This window comes from Phocoena sinus, chromosome 12 (genome assembly GCF_008692025.1).
Source record: "Phocoena sinus isolate mPhoSin1 chromosome 12, mPhoSin1.pri, whole genome shotgun sequence".
Classification (NCBI taxonomy): domain Eukaryota; kingdom Metazoa; phylum Chordata; class Mammalia; order Artiodactyla; family Phocoenidae; genus Phocoena; species Phocoena sinus.
The window spans coordinates 9,557,474-9,574,543 of NC_045774.1; the positions used below are offsets into that span (position 1 = coordinate 9,557,474).

The window sequence follows — 17,070 nt, forward strand, 5'->3', positions numbered from 1 at the left end:
ACAGCACGGGACTCGGGGACTCTCCACACAGCCAGCCCTGCTTGGGGCAGCTCTCGCCCACCCCAGACAGCAGCCCGGTTCTGTGTGAGGGGCTTTCCAGAGCAAGCTGCCTCAAGTTGTTTCTGGAAGAGATGTTGTGTAGCTCCCCGACACAACCCCGAACAAACTGACCACCTGTTGGGCGGGGGGCGTAAGCCTTTGGCGGATATCGCCTTAATTTAACGCTTCCTTGCCCTCTCTGAGCCTGCCAGCCCAGGGGTGCCCCGGGAAGCTTTCTAGGTGACTGACTGTTACAGGTCAGTGAACACAGATGTGGGAGAGAAGCCTCTGTGGGGTGCTGCAGGTCCTACCGTATCGCTCTGTGACTGTGTGGCCCCGTACGCGGCCATCCCGTTGGAGGGTGCGGCTGGCCGTGGGGTGTCAGGCTGGATGTACCCTCTTCTGTCAATGAGGCTGCAAGAGAAAACAGAACAATGCAGGGGTCAGAGAGCAAATGAAAAGCCCAAAACACCGACAACGCTCTCTTAATTTCCATCTCGGGGGTCCGTTTTCTGTGACGGGCCCCCAAGGCACTTCAGAATACACCTCTGCTCGCCTTCATGTGTGGTCAGGCTCCAGAGTCTACCACTTCTGCCCTTAGAAACGCCTGGAGCATCTGTTCCCTCCCTGCCACCTGCTGCAGGCCCCGCACTCCCCCCCCCGCCCCACGCCATCCTGATCACGTCACCCCTCCTGCCTGCACAGCCTCCATCACCTGCCATCGGAGCCCAGACCCCCTTGCTCGGCCTTCAGGCCTCACACTACCTGTCCCCAACCTTCCTCGCCGGCCTCAAATCCACATCTTGTCACACATGGCATTCACAGCTTCATTCCGTCAACAAGCGTGTCTGAGCGCCTACTGTGTGCCAGTGCTCTGCCCGGGAGCAGAAGCCACATACCCGCTGTGCGTTCTCTGCTTTGTCGTCTCTATTTCTGTCCAGGCTGTGGCTTTTAATTGCCCGAAGTCACTTTCCTTTCCCGCCCACTGTCCATTCTTCTCGGCCTCCAGCCCCTGCTCTTGGCCCTATATCCGCTTTCTTCCCTCATCTGGCTTCTCTTAGCCCTGCCTGGGATCCTTCTGATGGCACATGCCACTGCTGGCCTGATGTCACAGTGATCTATACGAGTGACTTCTCTGTGGAGCAGCCCGCAGGCTCCCGAGAGCTTCATCTCGTCTCCCCCACGGCACCCGTCCCGGAGGATCTGGCCCCTCTGTCCCGCCCTCGGAGCGCCGTGGGCGCCGTATCACATCACGCTGGCTCCACGTGTTTCCGTGTGCGCCTGTCATGAAGCGTAGGCACCACGAGGGCAGAAACGGGGTCTTCTTAATCATCATTATCTCCACAGCTGCCCCCCAGCGGGTGCTGAGCAAACGCTTCTGACTGAGCGAGTAAAAACGGGTCCTCGGTCTCCCACCGACAAGTTTCCTGAACAATGTTTCTGTGTTTACTCTATGGCACTGTTGCCCAGGTAGGAGGTGAGGGTGAAGCTTCCTTTGCCATCCAAAGGGTTTTTGCCTATTTCCTGAGTGAAGACTCCGTGTTGACCTCGGGTCTAAGGACAGAACTGCAAACGGCAACAGGAGGTTCAGCCACTAAGTGGGGCTCCCGCCCTGGCCTCCCGTGGGGTGGGGCTGGGCCTCTGAGGGACGCCCCGAGCACATCCACGTGCCCACACGCTCCTCCTCCTGGGGGCGGGGCCCGGGCGGCTGAAGGCTGTTCCACGTGTCAGCTTGGCTTTCAGAAGATACGGGTTATCATCACAGCTACCACCTCAGGTCTTCCAGTGACAGACTAACAAGCCATTAAAAAATACTTATGACAGGATCTGGAAGTGGGACTCTGCTTCAGTTTCAGTCAAATCCCCTGAGGTTTAGAAAAAACAAGAGGGGGCTTCCCTGGTGGCGCAGTGGTTGAGAGTCCGCCTGCCGGTGCAGGGGACACGGGTTCGTGCCCCGGTCTGGGAGGATCCCACATGCCGCGGAGCGGCTGGGCCCGTGAGCCATGGCCGCTGAGCCTGCGCGTCCGCAGCCTGTGCTCCGCAACGGGAGAGGCCGCAGCAGTGAGAGGCCCGCGTACCGCAAAAAAAAAAAAAAAAAAAAAAAAAGAAAAAACAAGAGGCTACAAGAACCTCCATCCTCCAAAGGGGAGGTGTTGGATCCCTATGCAGGACCGTCAAAGGGATTCTCAGACCAAGTCCGAAGGAAAGGGCAAAGAAGGATGTCTTGGGGAGAGGGGTCACCCGCTCCTGCCAATGATGAGATCCAGGGGTGGGGCCAGGCTCAGTCCCTGGGAGACAGCTGGTGTGCAGCTGGCTCAAAGGGGCATGCCGGGGGTCAAATTGTTTGCTCCCAAAGGTATGCTGAAATCCCAGCCCTGGTAGGGATGAAGGGGTGGAAAATGTTAACTTACACTGAACTTTGAAGTTCTGGTTCACTGAAATGACACTATTTTGGTGGAAATGAAAGTGCCCCGAGTCTTTTTTTTTTCCAGCTGACAGGAGAAATTAAGAGACTCGCAGGGGATTTCATCCAGGAGCAGAAAAAGAACTAGGTCATCAAAAGAGTGGGGACAGCAGGGATTATAGAAAAAGTTGTTCTCGGCCTGCTTCCCATGCGTTCAGCCTGTTTAAAGTACCAGCCACGCACCCAAGACTGTGACACTCGGGCCCGAGTCTCTTTCTGGCCCTCAGAATGGCCCTTGAGCCCCTCCTAAGCTCACCTCATCTCTTGCCTTGCCCCCCGGGACCCCCCTCACTCCCCCAGTTCCTCCTCTGACAAGCCGGGCTCTCCTCTCACCTCTGGGCCTTTGCACATGCTGTCCCTTCTCTCCTCCCACAATTCCTTTTCCCCAGTTCCTCCTGATCCTTTAGAATGGTTCATACCTTACAGCCCCCTCCTCTGGGAAGCCCTGCCAGGTGTCCATGGCACCTGCACCCCGACCCCATCCCAGCCCCTCCCCCTGTGCAGACCTGCCCTGGACAGACCTGTATTGTTGACGTTCTCTCAGGCGCATCCCTGGACCCCAGCACACAGCACGTGCTCAGTGACAGCGGCCAAGTGAATTCTTACGACTGGCTGACCCACAGCACCAGCCCGTAGGGCCGGACCCTGACCACACCTTGGGACTTTCTGTCTTTCCAATCTTCCATTCCTCCTGCCAGACTTGTTATGAGGACCCCCTCCCAAACCTGGCTGTTCCCACCCTGCTGCCCCCCCCAACTCTGGGGACACTGCAGGGAATGGGACACGGGTCTTTGCCCCCGTGCTCCATGGCTCTCATGGGGAATCTTGAAGACACCCTCTCCCTCCCTCATGAGTACATCGTTACACTAAGAATGCTTTAGAGGCATCCCAGGCACATGGCGCTGGGCACACAGGTGGTGCTTAGTCCCTGTCTGAGGCGAGGGACACTGCTCATTCTTCAGGCCCGTCTGGGATGCCCGTGCAAGGCCCTGGTGCTCTTTTAGTGCACAGGGGTTGGGTGAGGCAGGGCAGAGACAGCAGAGGGCGAGGAAGGTGACAGGAGGGAAGAGCGAAGACAGACACCATGCCCCTGCCCACTTCTGCCCAGGCCAGCTCTGGGAACCTGTGGGCAAGCGAGAGAGGGCAGCGCCCCATCTTCCTGCACAAACCGTCCAGTGGTCAAGCTCTTCCGAGGGGAGGGCCATCCCTGAGAAATGCTCCATCCAGAGGGACTTGGATTTTGGAAAGAATACAGCCTCAACTTAGCCAAACCAGCAAATTTAATCCAGTTGTGGAAGAAATAATTTCGCTATGACAAGACTTGATCTATAAACAACACAGAATGGCACCAAATGCAAATCAAAGACTTGGGAACGGGAAAAGAGATTCGGGCAAAACGTGAGACTTCTACATTCCTTTCCTAGATTCAGGTGTCTATTCCAGAGACGGGGTAAGGTGCTTGTTCATGTCTCTTTTGCCTCTTCTACTCTGTGCTTCATGGTCTGTCCCCACTATCCACAAATAAACACACACCAGGAGGAAACACAAAGCTAAACTGTGAAAAAACAAGCATTTCCAGAGGGTTTTTCTGGCCTAAAGAGCCCCAAGAGGGACTACTGGGTGAGTCTGGAGCTCTCTTGGGGGAGGGGCACCCTCCAGGCATGACGGACGCCCTGGCCTGAGGCAGCCCTTCCGTCCAGAGCCCTTGGCTGTCCCTTCCTGCTGTCCCTCCTCAGAGGAGGCCTGGGAGGGGCAGGTCAGGGGCCCCCGAGGGCCCCAAATTCAGGACGAGTGGCACACTGGGCTCCCAACTTTCTAGACCCAAACTGGAAAATGATCAATTTCTAATTACCCAGTGGCACCAGGAACTATAATCCAGTACCAATTAATAAATGGCCTTGGAATATGTGTTTGATATTTTGGGGGGGCGGGGTGGGGGAGGGAATCACTCTTCCTTCCCTAACGAAGCTTCACTGAGGCTGATGATCAAACCCAGTTTGTGTTCCATGAGCACAAGTCAGTGATGACTGACCGTGCAGCTCTAAGTGCACAGCGGGGCTGCTGTGGACACAAGCCAGTAGCTTTTGTGGTTTCTCTCCATGTACACAGTTAGAGGCCAAAAGCGAGGAAGGCTTGGAAACTCATTCTAGAAACCTGGAAAACTTGCTTAGCAAATAATGTTTGATTTGGCTAATCTGTTGGAAATATTCTACAAGAGTATAGGTATAGATAGTATAGTATAAATATAGAATATTTATATTCTATAAATATTCATAAATAATCAAGACTTGGAGGAAGCTTCTACCATTGACACACACAGGTTCTGACGTCAGACGCCTGGGTTTGTGTCCTGACCAGGCAGCATTTCCACCTGTGTGATCTTGAGCACGTTATTTAACCTCTCTGTGTCTTGGTTTCCTCTCCCATATAATGGGATATAACAGTACCGACCTCATAGGTACAGAGTGAGGTTTTAAAAGTTAATCCACGTAAAGCACTTAAAACAGAGCCTAACACTATCCAGTAAATGTCAGCCACGGCCATTATTAACAGGACTGCTGTCTTATCATCACCACAATCTCCACTGCTTCAGCCCACACGGATCTCTCCCCCTGAACTATTTTAGCATTTCTATTCTGCACAACTCAGCTCTTAGCACTTACGTCTACAGGCTTTCTAATCGCTTCCTACCTTGTGTCCTGCTCCCTCATGACAGCTGGTTGTTCAACAGCATCTAATGATTCATGGGGTCACCTGACTCAGTGTCCCTGTTTTGATCCTGAGGGGATTTTCCCCAAACTTGACACAAATTCAGTAGAAAGTTATGCCAAGCATAACACAAGCCAGATCTCTACATCGTTAAGGCCACGCCTCCGCAGCACAGAGCGGAGTGCTGACCTGGCTGGCGGTCATTGCCGCCGGCCAGGTCACTGCTGCCCGAGGCCTGCGCTAACACACTAGGGTGTGTGCTTCCCAGGTCTGTTATCGGGCATTGTGCCGTCTGAATCTTACCTTGGAGAAATGGGCCCACACAGGGCAACACAGCAATTTGTAAAGATATTTCCGTAGCTGTAGGGGTTGTAATTCTCTTTCCCTCTTTTATTTGACCAAGATCCTTTAATCTGAAAAAAAACAGGATAGTCAATGACACAGTATCCATCTCACCAATGTCACAGTTCGGGCCGATCAGAAGAAGCCTGTAAAGAATGCAATGATCATGACTCATTTCTTCAGCAGAAGAAACTGAGGTACTCTTCTCAAGGAAAACTGGCATTAACCCCAAACTTGGAAATATCCCCAAACAGCAGGTGAGATCGGGGAGAAACAACATTCTCTGGGGAAAATAATCTCTTATTTCTACTACATGGTACTTAAAAGGCAGCTCACATAAGCCAGTGGAGATTTCTTGATGCTACATTTGGTGTTAAATAGTAAAGAAATGAATGGTAGCGGAGAGGGGTAACACACCTCCCCTAATGGCCCATTTTTTTAAAAAAGATTTTTTGATGTGGACTATTTGTTTTTTAGTCTTTATTGAATTTGTTACAGCATTGCTTCTGCTTTATATTTTGGGTTTTTTGGCCACGAGGCATGTGGGATCTTAGCTCCCCGACCAGGGATTGATCATGCACCCCTTGCACTGGGAGGTGAAGCCTTACCTATTGGACTGCCAGCAAAGTCCTTAATTGCCCATTTATAGCCTGAATTCAGCCATATTGCAAAATAATTCTGCAGGGTATTTCTAGTGTTCTCAGTTAGCATACACAAATAACTGTCTTAATATCCTCGGAACTCATCTATCTCATCAGCACTGATTTTTCTCAAGCCTCTGAGGCAACCTAATTCTGAGACATTTAATTCATGTACTGATAGAGGCTTCTGTCAGAATCCAAATATTCAGAGCAAAAAGGACCAGGCTCACGAAGAAACATTTTCCAGCATTACGTTTTCTGGTTTTGTATTTCCTCTCCATCTGCATTAAGTACAGGCAGATAATCCTGGATAAAAAGTTAAACTTTGGGTCAGTGCGATTGCCTCCCAAAATGAAATGGAGCCGTTATCTGAGAGAGGCCAGCCTGTGAGGTCTCTCTTTATCGGGGCAGGGTGACAAGTTGCTGATAGAATTATTGCAAAGGAACAGAACAGAATCCCTCCTCGGGCCTTGGAATTGGGGGTCACTCGGCCGATCTTAGTATCCAAGTGACGTGGTCAGAGAGCAGGACAGTTCGGAGATTCGCAATAGAGAAATTGAAGACTGATGTCGGAAAATGCTTCCCGTGCAGGCTCTTTGCTCCCAGGGGCTCCCATCTGGAAAGGGAGCCTGGGCCCCTCACCTCTTCTTTCTCTATTTCCCACGAAAGAACATGCCCACGTCCCACCCCACCAGGAACTTACGTCTTCATTTGTGGTCTGGTTGGAGCTGATCAGGTACGTGTGGAAACCCGAGAGCCCCACGATGGACCAGACGGAGAAGAAGCAGACCACAGCCTCCAGCACGGTACCCGGAGTCAAGGAGGTGAACCAGTAGGACCGTGACGTTCTTAGGGCCCCAGGGAGCTGGATGACTGAGATTTGGACAGAAACCGCCCCCAGGCCCTCACTCAGGCCCTTGCGTCCACTTAGCCTGGCATCAGTGGTCTTGTAGCCACAGGAGACCCTCGGGGGCAGGCACGAGGTCACATTCTCCTTCACGGCACAGCGTTTGTGCTCAGTTAAGTGATCGGTGGGCTCCCTGAACAGGTCTCGTTCCTTTCTCATGGCTGACAGTTCCTCTGACTGTCCTTCCCACCCGAGCTTGGCCCTTTCCTCGTGACCCACTGTGTAGCCAAAGGTGGCGGCAGCAAAACCAGGAAGCACGCTGGCTGGAGCTGGCAGCGGCCCAGGCTTTTGACGAATGGACCCAGTACTGAACATCACTTCAATCACAGGCTCTACCTGTGGCTTCTGAAAGCTGGGACTGTAGCACTGACAGGTTTCCCTCTCGACCTGATTTGAGGCTGTGACAGGCATTTGCAGGGCTGACCTCGGGCGGCTGAGACCAGGCAGGGTTTATCTTCCTGGCTTTCTCTCTCCCTGGATGGCCCTTCCACCCACTGGCTGCCTGCCCCCGCTGTGGATGGGCTTCTGACCCGGTGGGGCCATTTCTCGGTGTGGCATCAGGGTGAGCGGTATTTTTTCTTAGGGGACCTTTTCCCAGCCCCTCAGCCCACCCCGACACACATGACTGTCCTCAGCTATTGACAGGCAACTAGAAAACCTGGCTCCACACCAGACTGTGAGTGATGGGGAGTCTCGAGTTCCACAAGATGCACTAAAACCAAAGGAGAAAAAGCCTGGCATTCTTCAACAGACGAGATAAATCAGCCAGGAGTGTGGCAATTTGAAAAGACTAGAGAATATTCCTGTCCCACAAATACTTATAAAATTCTATTTACAAGATAAAGATGTTTCTCAGGAAAAAATAATTCATCATAGGTCTGGGAGTTTAAATATCCATCATGCATCCTCCATTGATAAATTACAGGCCAGAGAAAGTAAATACTCATGCTTTCCTAATGCTTCCAGGGATGGAAGCCATAGATCATGCTGTAATACATCACCATTGATTTTTTTTTCAGGACTGGATATCATTTATCTTCAGAGCAGAGAAATGAATGTATCAGCCGGTGCAACGCCATCATTTGCCACGTCATGATTAACAAATGCCACTGTCCGGCATGTGGGGCTGCACACAAAACAGGGGGAACAAATGCGCTTCCTGCTTGTTAACTGACTTTCAGCATCGGGATACACCACTGGGTCTGCTCTTGGAAAAGTGGGAAAATGCTGTATTTTTCTTTCTAAGGTTTAAATTTCTAGAAACTGCAAGGCCTCAGAAAAGCCCCGCCCAGAAATTAAAAGGACATCTCAAGAGGAGGACGCCCAGCTGGCCAAGGTGAAGACAGCGCAGAGCAGCGGGATCTTGTGGATCCAACACAGGGTGCCCCTGGGGGGTGGGAGTGCTGCCCGGTCCTCTCGGAGGAAAGAGGTGAACGGGCTGCAGGAGGAGCTGCACCTACCAAGAAAAGGAAGACTAAGGTGGATTCTGGAAAAGGGGATAAGTACGGAGGGGTGGGGAGGAGATGCAGAGAAGCAGGCCCCTCCCCAGGGCTGCCACCAGCCCTTCTTTTCTGCCAGGGTTACCCAGGGGGACAAACGGTTATGGCAGAGGCCTCGCTGCACGTGGGGACACAGGGATGGTGGCCCAGGTAGCAAAGATCTCATTCTCAACCGCCTCCTGACAGGTCGGGGCTCACAGACGCCCCCCCTCCCAGCCTCATCTCCCCACCCAAGAGGACACAGATGGGGGAGCAGCCACGTGGGAGCCCTGCCTGCAATGGCTTGAAAGCAGAGAAGTGGAGCCCAGGGAAAATGATGAGGAAGTAGTGGGAAGCCTGCGTCGGGAGAACCACGTTGTATAAAAGGGGATGACACTGGCAGTGACTTTGCACAGGCTGGAAGGAAAAGACAAGAGGCAGAAAGGTCAAAGAGGAGGTGACAAATGGAATGGAAACAAGGGTAGAAAAGAGAGAATGAAGAACGAACCAAAAGATTTATTTCCTGACTAATACACGAAGAGCCAGACTTCGGTCTTGGAAATACTTAGATGTCAACGACAGTTTACAATCCAGGCAGAATGACGGTCATGTCAAAACACATGTAACATCCACACGTGTGAACCAGGTAAAAGCTGGCACGTGAAAGTGGAGGAGGTCACGGCATCTAACGTGGCTACGTCTCCCTCTGCAGCTCCTGTTCCTTTTGTGGCTGCTGTTCCCTTTGTGATGCCACTTACACGATTACCTCCAAAAGGAGGCGTTGTTACCAGTGGATGTGGAGTTTTAAATGTTTATAGCAACCCCCCAAATTCGCAGTGTTCTATATTAATATCTCGTGCTTGGTAACATTTTATAAATAGCAGAATGCAGTTTCACTGTTAGCTCACAGCTGTGTCCAAATGAGGAATTCAAGGTAGGATGCAAGATGCAGCCCCCTCTGCCTCTCCCCTTACAGCTGCCACTTCGCCCACAGGACGTCTGAAGGAATAATCATCATCATTCATAACAATGGCTGGCATCACTGGCTGTGTGTCAGGTCCTCTTCCAAAGGCTTCACGTGTGATGAACTGGGAGATTGGGATTGACATATATACACTAACATGTATAAAATGGATAACTAGTAAGAACCTGCTGTATAAAAAAAATAAAATAAAATTCAAACAAAACAAAACAAGAGCTTCATGTGGATTAATTCACTTAATCCTCAGAGCAACCAGTGAGAAGTGTGATTCCCACTTAACCAACAGGGAAACCGAGGCAGGAAGCAGTTAAGTAATTTGTTTAAGAAATAGCAGAGCAGGGATTTGAAGCTTGGAAGTCTGGCTCTGCCAGTAGGACAGACAAGCCATGGGCCGATTCCTTTCTGAATTCTTGCTAAGGGACACGTGGCTCTAGGCTGACCCCAACCTCTGCTGGGGGAGATCGGGACCCTCCTTGTCAGGGTTTCTTGAACCTATGGCACCTTAAGGAGTCCATCCCCTTGAAATTCACTCTCAGACAGAGGTACGAATATCTGAACAACACATCTTCTCACTGACCCGATAGCTTGACGTTGAAAATATCTATGCCATAGTAAGTTCAGAAACATAAATTTCTTTTCATAAATTTCTTTTCAATGTATCAAAACCCACTTACTGATTTTTTTTTTTAAAAAGAGACATGAGTGGAAACAGGCCAACTCCAGTAGGAGCCAATTTAGTAAGCAGCTGGATGTTATTGCATCAGAGATGGGTTCCACATCACAGCCATTACCACTGCCAGCCTCCATGTCTCCTCCCCAGCCCCCCAAAAAGAAAGGGAGCCCCTTCTGTGGCCAAGAGTATGGCTTTAGATTCCCTGCAGCCGCTAGCTCAAAATGCTGCACACTGAGGTACTCGCTCGATGACTATGGAATTGAAAAAGACTGAAAAATGCCGGCGGGCAGGCGCCCCTCCCTTGGGTTTCCACGCAATCCCAGAAGTGCCTGCTCTGTGCCTTTCTAGGCACCTGGCCTGGCACTCCGGACAGCAGACGGTGGGGGAAGGTAAGCTTCCCATCCTCAGGGTACAGGGGTCTGCTTGCCTGTGGGAAGGTAAGCAAGGGGAGACGACCTTGCAGGGACATGGAAATAGTATTGGGCAGAATGGTGAGGGCACCTCAGTATTTGGAGAATCGTAAAAGGTGAGAGGTAAGGAACCAAAGGTTTTTAACCTTATTGGGTTCCTATGCTTTTCTCAGAAAAAATGCACATAAACACATTTTTTTCCTTATAATTTCAGGAGGCTTAAAAACGCCCCTGATGCCTCTGCATGGATACACATAGACCCTAAGTTAAAATGTCCTGATTTATTCTAATCCCTTCATTTTACAAATAGGTAAAATTTTATGTAAAATGAAGGGCTAAGGCCCAGAGTAGTCAAGCCACTTATAAAAACTCACATCGTACTTCATGGCAGAATAGAACTGGAACTTGGTCTGCAGACTTCTAGGACAGAAAGAACCCTTCCCAAGGCTCCAAGCTACGGAGTGTCACATGACAGGCCTAACTTTGGAGCCTCAAAGCTCACAACGGCAAGGCTGAGGCTGCCCGTGACATGCAACCTTGTTCATCAGTCCCACGGCCTTAGAGTCACCCCTGGGTGAAGAACTTGTCTCTGTTAATATGTCATCACCCATCTCCCCACATTCCAGCAATCAGGCTGGCGACAGACTTTTTTGCCAAGTGCCAAATCTAGATTACAGTTTATTTTAAAAAGTCTGTATTTCATGTGGGTTTCCTCGTTGACCAAAATTCCCAGATTCCAGAATGGCCAGGGAATGCCAAAGTCCAAGGCTCTGGCTCGGGTGCTTTCCGCTCTGAGCACTGGGCGTATGTGGCCAGGGTGCTGGTCACACCGCATGGTGCTGAGGGGCCTTTCTCTGTGGGCACCAGCCAGGCACCCCTGGGTCCTCCTGCATCGTATTCTGCTTTAGGTCTCTGTCTGGGGTTCTGACGTTGAAAATATAAGAAACAGATGTTGTTGGTAATCATCTCTCTTTCTTTCTTTTTCTTCCCCCTAAAAGTTACAGTAAGATAGGCAATGCTCACTTACAGGAAGAGCTTTGATGGAAGGGCAGATCTCAGTGATAGACCCTTTGTCCTCTAGATTGAGGGTCTAAATCAGCATTTAATGCTTTTAGATATTTAGGTTCGGGAACTTATCAGTATATTTTCCTCATCATTAGATGACCCTATAATCCTTAGACGGAGATAAGAAACTACAGCTTGTGCCCCTGTCATTAGAGGGTCCACCACTGTGTCTGGGGTGGAGGCTGCTGACTTCCCGATGATTTACATGACAGGACACTTTGAAAATCAAGTTTCTGGGACCTTTCAGACTGGATCATGGGACCATCATCCTTCAGTCTCTCAAATCCTTTCTCCTAAATGCTTATGTACTGGGAGATAGAGGTGTGTAGTTGTCCCAAATTAAACCTATGAAGTCACTAGAACTCCAATCAAAATTCCAACTGGAATTTTTAAAATGGAATTTGACAAAAGGACTCTCAAATTCATCAGGAAGAGGAAATGTATAAGAACAGGTGAGGAATTTTGAAAAACAACATCAGGGAGGCAGGAGCAGGAGAAGACTTTTCTTGTAAACAAAACAAGGTGAGAACAGTCTAAATAGGCCGTGGGCATGTGGGGTAAAGAAGGCATTTCAAATCAGTGGTGAAGGAATAGACCGGTGGTTCTCAAAGTGTGGCCTGTGGAACCTTAGGGTCCCCAAGATCCTTGCAGGGTATCCTACAGGTCAGAACTATTTTCCTATCATCACCAAAACATTATTTCCCAGCTTCACTCTCATCCTACCACGTGGTGGCTTCTTCTGGAGGCTGTGTGATGCGAGATGATGTCCTCATTCACTCTTATGCATTCTTGTGTTTTAAACATTTCTCAGTTTTAATTTTAAACACGGTATATAGAAATAGATATAATCTACATGAACAGAGGCTCTCTGGGGTCCTCAATAATTTTTGTTTGTTTGTTTGTTTGTTTTTGCGGTACGTGGGCCTCTCACTGTTGTGGACTCTCCCGTTGCGGAGCACAGGCTCCGGACGCGCAGGCTCAGCGGCCATGGCTCACGGGCCCAGCCGCTCCGCGGCATGCGGGATCCTCCCAGACCGGTGCACGAACCCACGTCCCCCACATCGGCAGGGGGACTCCCAACCACTGCGCCACCAGGGAAGCCCCTCAATAATTTTTAAGACTGCAAAAGAGTTCTGAGACCAAAAAGTTTGAGAACTGCCAGAATAGATTAGTAAGTGGTATCGGGACACTTCACTAAACATTTGGGAAAAATGAAGTTAGAACTTTAGCTCACAACCCACACACAAAATTCTATTACAGATCAATTACTGCGCCAAACTTAAGAAACAACATAGAAAGGTATTAGAAGAAAATAAAGGAAATATTTGCATCATTTCGGGGTGAGGATGTACGGCACAAAACCTAGGAGCCATGTAGGATGAGATTTACAGATTGAATTTGTTAATAAATTACACTTTTTTGTATAAAAAGGTCAAGTTAAAAGGTAAGTGATAGGTTGGGAGAAAAATATTGGAAAAAGATAGTTATAAGATTATTATTAAGACTATATAAAGAACATGCTAATAGGAAAAGAAGAAACAGCCCAATTGAAAAATGGACAAAGAGTTTGAACTGGCACATTGAGGTGAGAAAAAACAAGGCTAACAGTCACGAAAATACGTGCAAACTGAATATCGTCCAGAAAATGGAAATTAAAACCGATTTTTCTCCCCATCAAATCAGCAAAAATCACAGCACTGACAACTCCAGTGTGGATGAAGGTGGGGAGAAATGGAGCAGGAATTGGTATAATATCTTTAGGGGACAATATGGTACATTATATTTAAACTACACTTAGCTTTTAACTCAGTGACTCCACATCTAGTTGTCAATCCTAGAGAAATGCTTACACTTGTACACAAAGAGAGACACACAAGAAAGTCCACTACCTCAGTTTCTGAGCAGTAATAAAAGAAGTCTAGATATCCATCAATAGAAGAATACACTATGGTTCATCTATACTCTGGAATTCTTTAAAACAGTTGAAAAGAGGATGATGTACATCTATGTGTTGACACGGAAACGTCTTCAGGAAATATCTAAAAATCAAATTGTAGAACAATCCAAAGAGCAGGTATGATCCCTTTAGGTAAAGCAGCCCCCCCAACTGTACATGTGTGCGTGTGTGTGTACACACACGCACACATGTATGTATTTAAACTCTGAGAGGATCGTCTGTAAAGACTCACAAAACCCGACAAGAACTCCTACAGAACGATGACGAGTCAAGAGCAACGCTTCCTTTTTACCCCGACGTTTCTATTTGAAATTTGTTACCATGAGAATACGTTCTCGTATCACTTGGGTGATTTTAAAAACCAAAAACCTCCTCTCCCACTCTGTGATCTTCTGAGATCTAACCTATGCTTTTTCTTCACAGAACTCCCGCAACCCACCTGGCCAGGGGCAGCGGGGAAGACTCTCGATTCCCTGGGTGGAGGGGTTGGGTTCTAGCTCTGGAAACGTCAGTGCGTCATTGAGCGTGAATCGGGGTCACTTAACCTCTCGGTGAGGTCCTGCTGTGAGACCTCGGGCACTTGTCCCACCTGTTTCCTGGGGGCTCCCTGAGCACCAGCGGACACCAGGATGGACAGGCCTTGAAAGCTGGGCTAGTGAAGGCCTGTCCTGCCCCCATGGATTTTCCATCGGCCCCCAGTGCCCCCTTTCTGACAGCACCCGGGCTGACTCCAAGCCTTCTACCAAATTCCACTAAAACAGAACGATGCCCACGAGGCTGGGGGTGCCTGTCGACGGTGCCTTGAAATAAGCGCAAACTGGGGGCAAAAAAGGCGTTCTGCCAAAAGCCTCCACCATGTAGAATCGGTGACCGTTTGAGGTACCAGTCGTCCTTCTCGTTCTGGGAGAGCTAAACGATGCCATAATTAGAGATGAGTGTAACCCTTTGAAATGGACGTTAATGCTGCTACACTGCAGTGACCGTTAGTGGGCAGGCGTCCCTCCCCCTGCTGGCCCTGTTCCTGAGGGGCTTCAGCTCCCTGAACCCCAGAAGTCTGCGAGGCGGGCCCGGCCATGTGGCTTCCCTGACTCTGTGTGACCAGTGACATTTCCTAAGAGGCTGGAACATTTCACTTCAGGCTCCCGGTTTTTTTCCTGCTTCCATATTTCACACAATAACCACAGAGGACCCTAAAGACAGTCCAGGCTGACGTGGAGGTTCCATGTGCGACCTCCTAGATTCTGTTTGTAAATGTAGCTCAGATCAAGCTCATTTCTCCCCAAACCAATGCTAGCTGTCTCCCTTTTCTGCTGTGCCCCTTTCCCCGGGTCACCTAGGTTTCGGACCCCCCTTCCTCCCCCTCTCCTCCCGGGTCCTATCTGACTGCAGATCTCCCCGCAGATCTGTCCCCTTGTCACCGATTTCAATTTCGGGGTCCTTCCTTTGCAAACATCTCCTCACTACCTCACTCCATTGTGTTCCATAACACAATGAGTATGCTTAAAAACAAAACAAGAACGAAAAGCAGCTTGATTATGTCATTCACCTGCCAAAAATCATGGCTGGTTCCCCGGTGTCCAGGGGGAGAAGGCCCCTCGCTCTTTCACTGGTATTCAGTGCTGTTGGGAACTGCTTCCTGGGGGCGATTGGTCGTGACCTCCAGCCCCAGTCAGGGCTCAGCCATCACAGCACCCTCCCCCATCCCCACCGTGTGTGTGTGTGTGTGTGTGTGTGTGTGTGTGTGTGTGTGTGTGTGTGTCTGTAAGAGTATCCGGGTGCTGACAACATTAGGGCTCCCAGCGCCCACCCTGCTAACCTTGCAGAGTGAAAGAGTGAACACAAGCCTGGCTCCAGCCCTCCAGACGGCCTGCTCTCCCCTACACACCATACACACCCGCCACGCCTCTCCCCTCCGTGTCCCTGTTAGAACTCCACCTTTCCAGGCCCTGTTCAAATGCCACCTGCCGCCTGTGGAAGCCTCCTGACTTCCCTGCAGGAGATGCAGCCTCCTTTTGGACCCTACTCCTACCTCCAGTGCATGCTATGGCATTTTTATGTCACTTAAGACTTATTCTGCTTGTAGGAACCAGAGTCAGAGCTCAGATCCTGGCATCCACAGATGCTCGTTGAGAAGAGTGAGTCACCCCGTCCTTCATTGCTCCTCTGGCCTCTGGTTGATGTGCTTTGAAGCTCAAGGCTGACGGATCGTTCTAGACTTTGTAACCCTGGCACGTTTTGGGCAGGTGGTGGGCATTCAGTATAATGATTTTGAAGGAAGCAGAGGCTGAGTGGACCTCCTTCTTTGGACCTGCCTGGCTGGGTGGACTGAAGACCCAGTGCCACCCTTTTTGGAGAAGATTCTCCTTTTGTCTCTTTCCCCGGGGAAGGCCAGGGGGGCCTTTGAAAGCCCGGGCAGCCACCCCACTTCTCACTGAACCCCAGAAGCCCGCACCCCGCTGCCCGTGCTTCTCTGATGCAGAGATGAAAGGAAAGAAATGGCCACAGTCACGGGGAGCCAGCCCAGGAAACGGGAGGTGGAGAGGGGGCAGGAAGAAGAGGATGAAGGATGGTCCAGGGGCTCTGAGGCTGGACGTGCTCTTGCCAAGGGTGACCCTGGTGGTCGAACGTCCTTCCTCTTCCCCACCACAGCCCAGGAAGGGCCTGCTCAGTGCCCACAAGTGAGCCAGAGCTAGTCGTTCTACCCACAGCCAATTATGACGTTTCCCGCCGCCCCTGCCCGCTCCTTCTCACCTGTGTCTCCTTCCCACCTCCTCCCGGAAAGTCAGTAGAAGGGAAGACATCATAAAGATCAGGGCAGAGGGCTTCCCTGGTGGCGCAGTGGTTGAGGATCCGCCTGCTGATTCAGGGGACACAGGTTCGTGCCCCGGTCTGGGAAGATCCCACATGCCGCAGAGCGGCTGGGCCCATGAGCCATGGCCGCTGAGCCTGCGCGTCTGGAGCCTGTTCTCCACGATGGGAGAGGCCACAACAGTGAGAGCCCGCGTACCGCAAAAAAAAAAAAAAAAAAAAAAAAAGATCAGAGCAGAAATAAAAGAAATAGAAATGAAGAAAACAATGGCAAAGATCAATGAAGCTAAAAGCTGGTTCTTTGAGAAGATAAACAAAATTGATAACCCTTTAGCCAGACTCATCAAGAACAAAAGGGAGAGGACTCAGATCAATAAAATTAGAAACGAAAAAGAAGTTCTAACCGACACCGCAGGAATACAAAAGATCATGAGAGACTACTACAAGCAGCTCTATGCCAATGAAATGGACAACCTGGGAGAAATGGACAAATTCTTAGAAAGGTACAACCTTCTAAGACTGAACCAGGAAGACATAGAAAATATGAACAGACCAATCACAATTAATGAAATTGAAACTGTGATTAAAAATCTTC

General features: G+C 50.1%; 1 protein-coding gene across 2 annotated transcripts in view; it reads right to left on the reverse strand.

Annotated features, from left to right (window-relative positions):
- The window catches only part of ZDHHC14 (zinc finger DHHC-type palmitoyltransferase 14), a 276,340-nt gene that overhangs the window by 14,900 nt on the left and 244,370 nt on the right, over window positions 1-17,070 (reverse strand). For both annotated transcript variants that reach the window (XM_032651904.1, XM_032651903.1), the window contains exons 6-8: window positions 6,899-7,001; window positions 5,516-5,625; window positions 351-453 (exon numbers count right to left, since the gene is read on the reverse strand). In XM_032651904.1, the coding sequence (XP_032507795.1) occupies window positions 351-453; window positions 5,516-5,625; window positions 6,899-7,001 (316 nt within the window). The remainder of the gene's footprint in view (window positions 1-350; window positions 454-5,515; window positions 5,626-6,898; window positions 7,002-17,070) is intronic.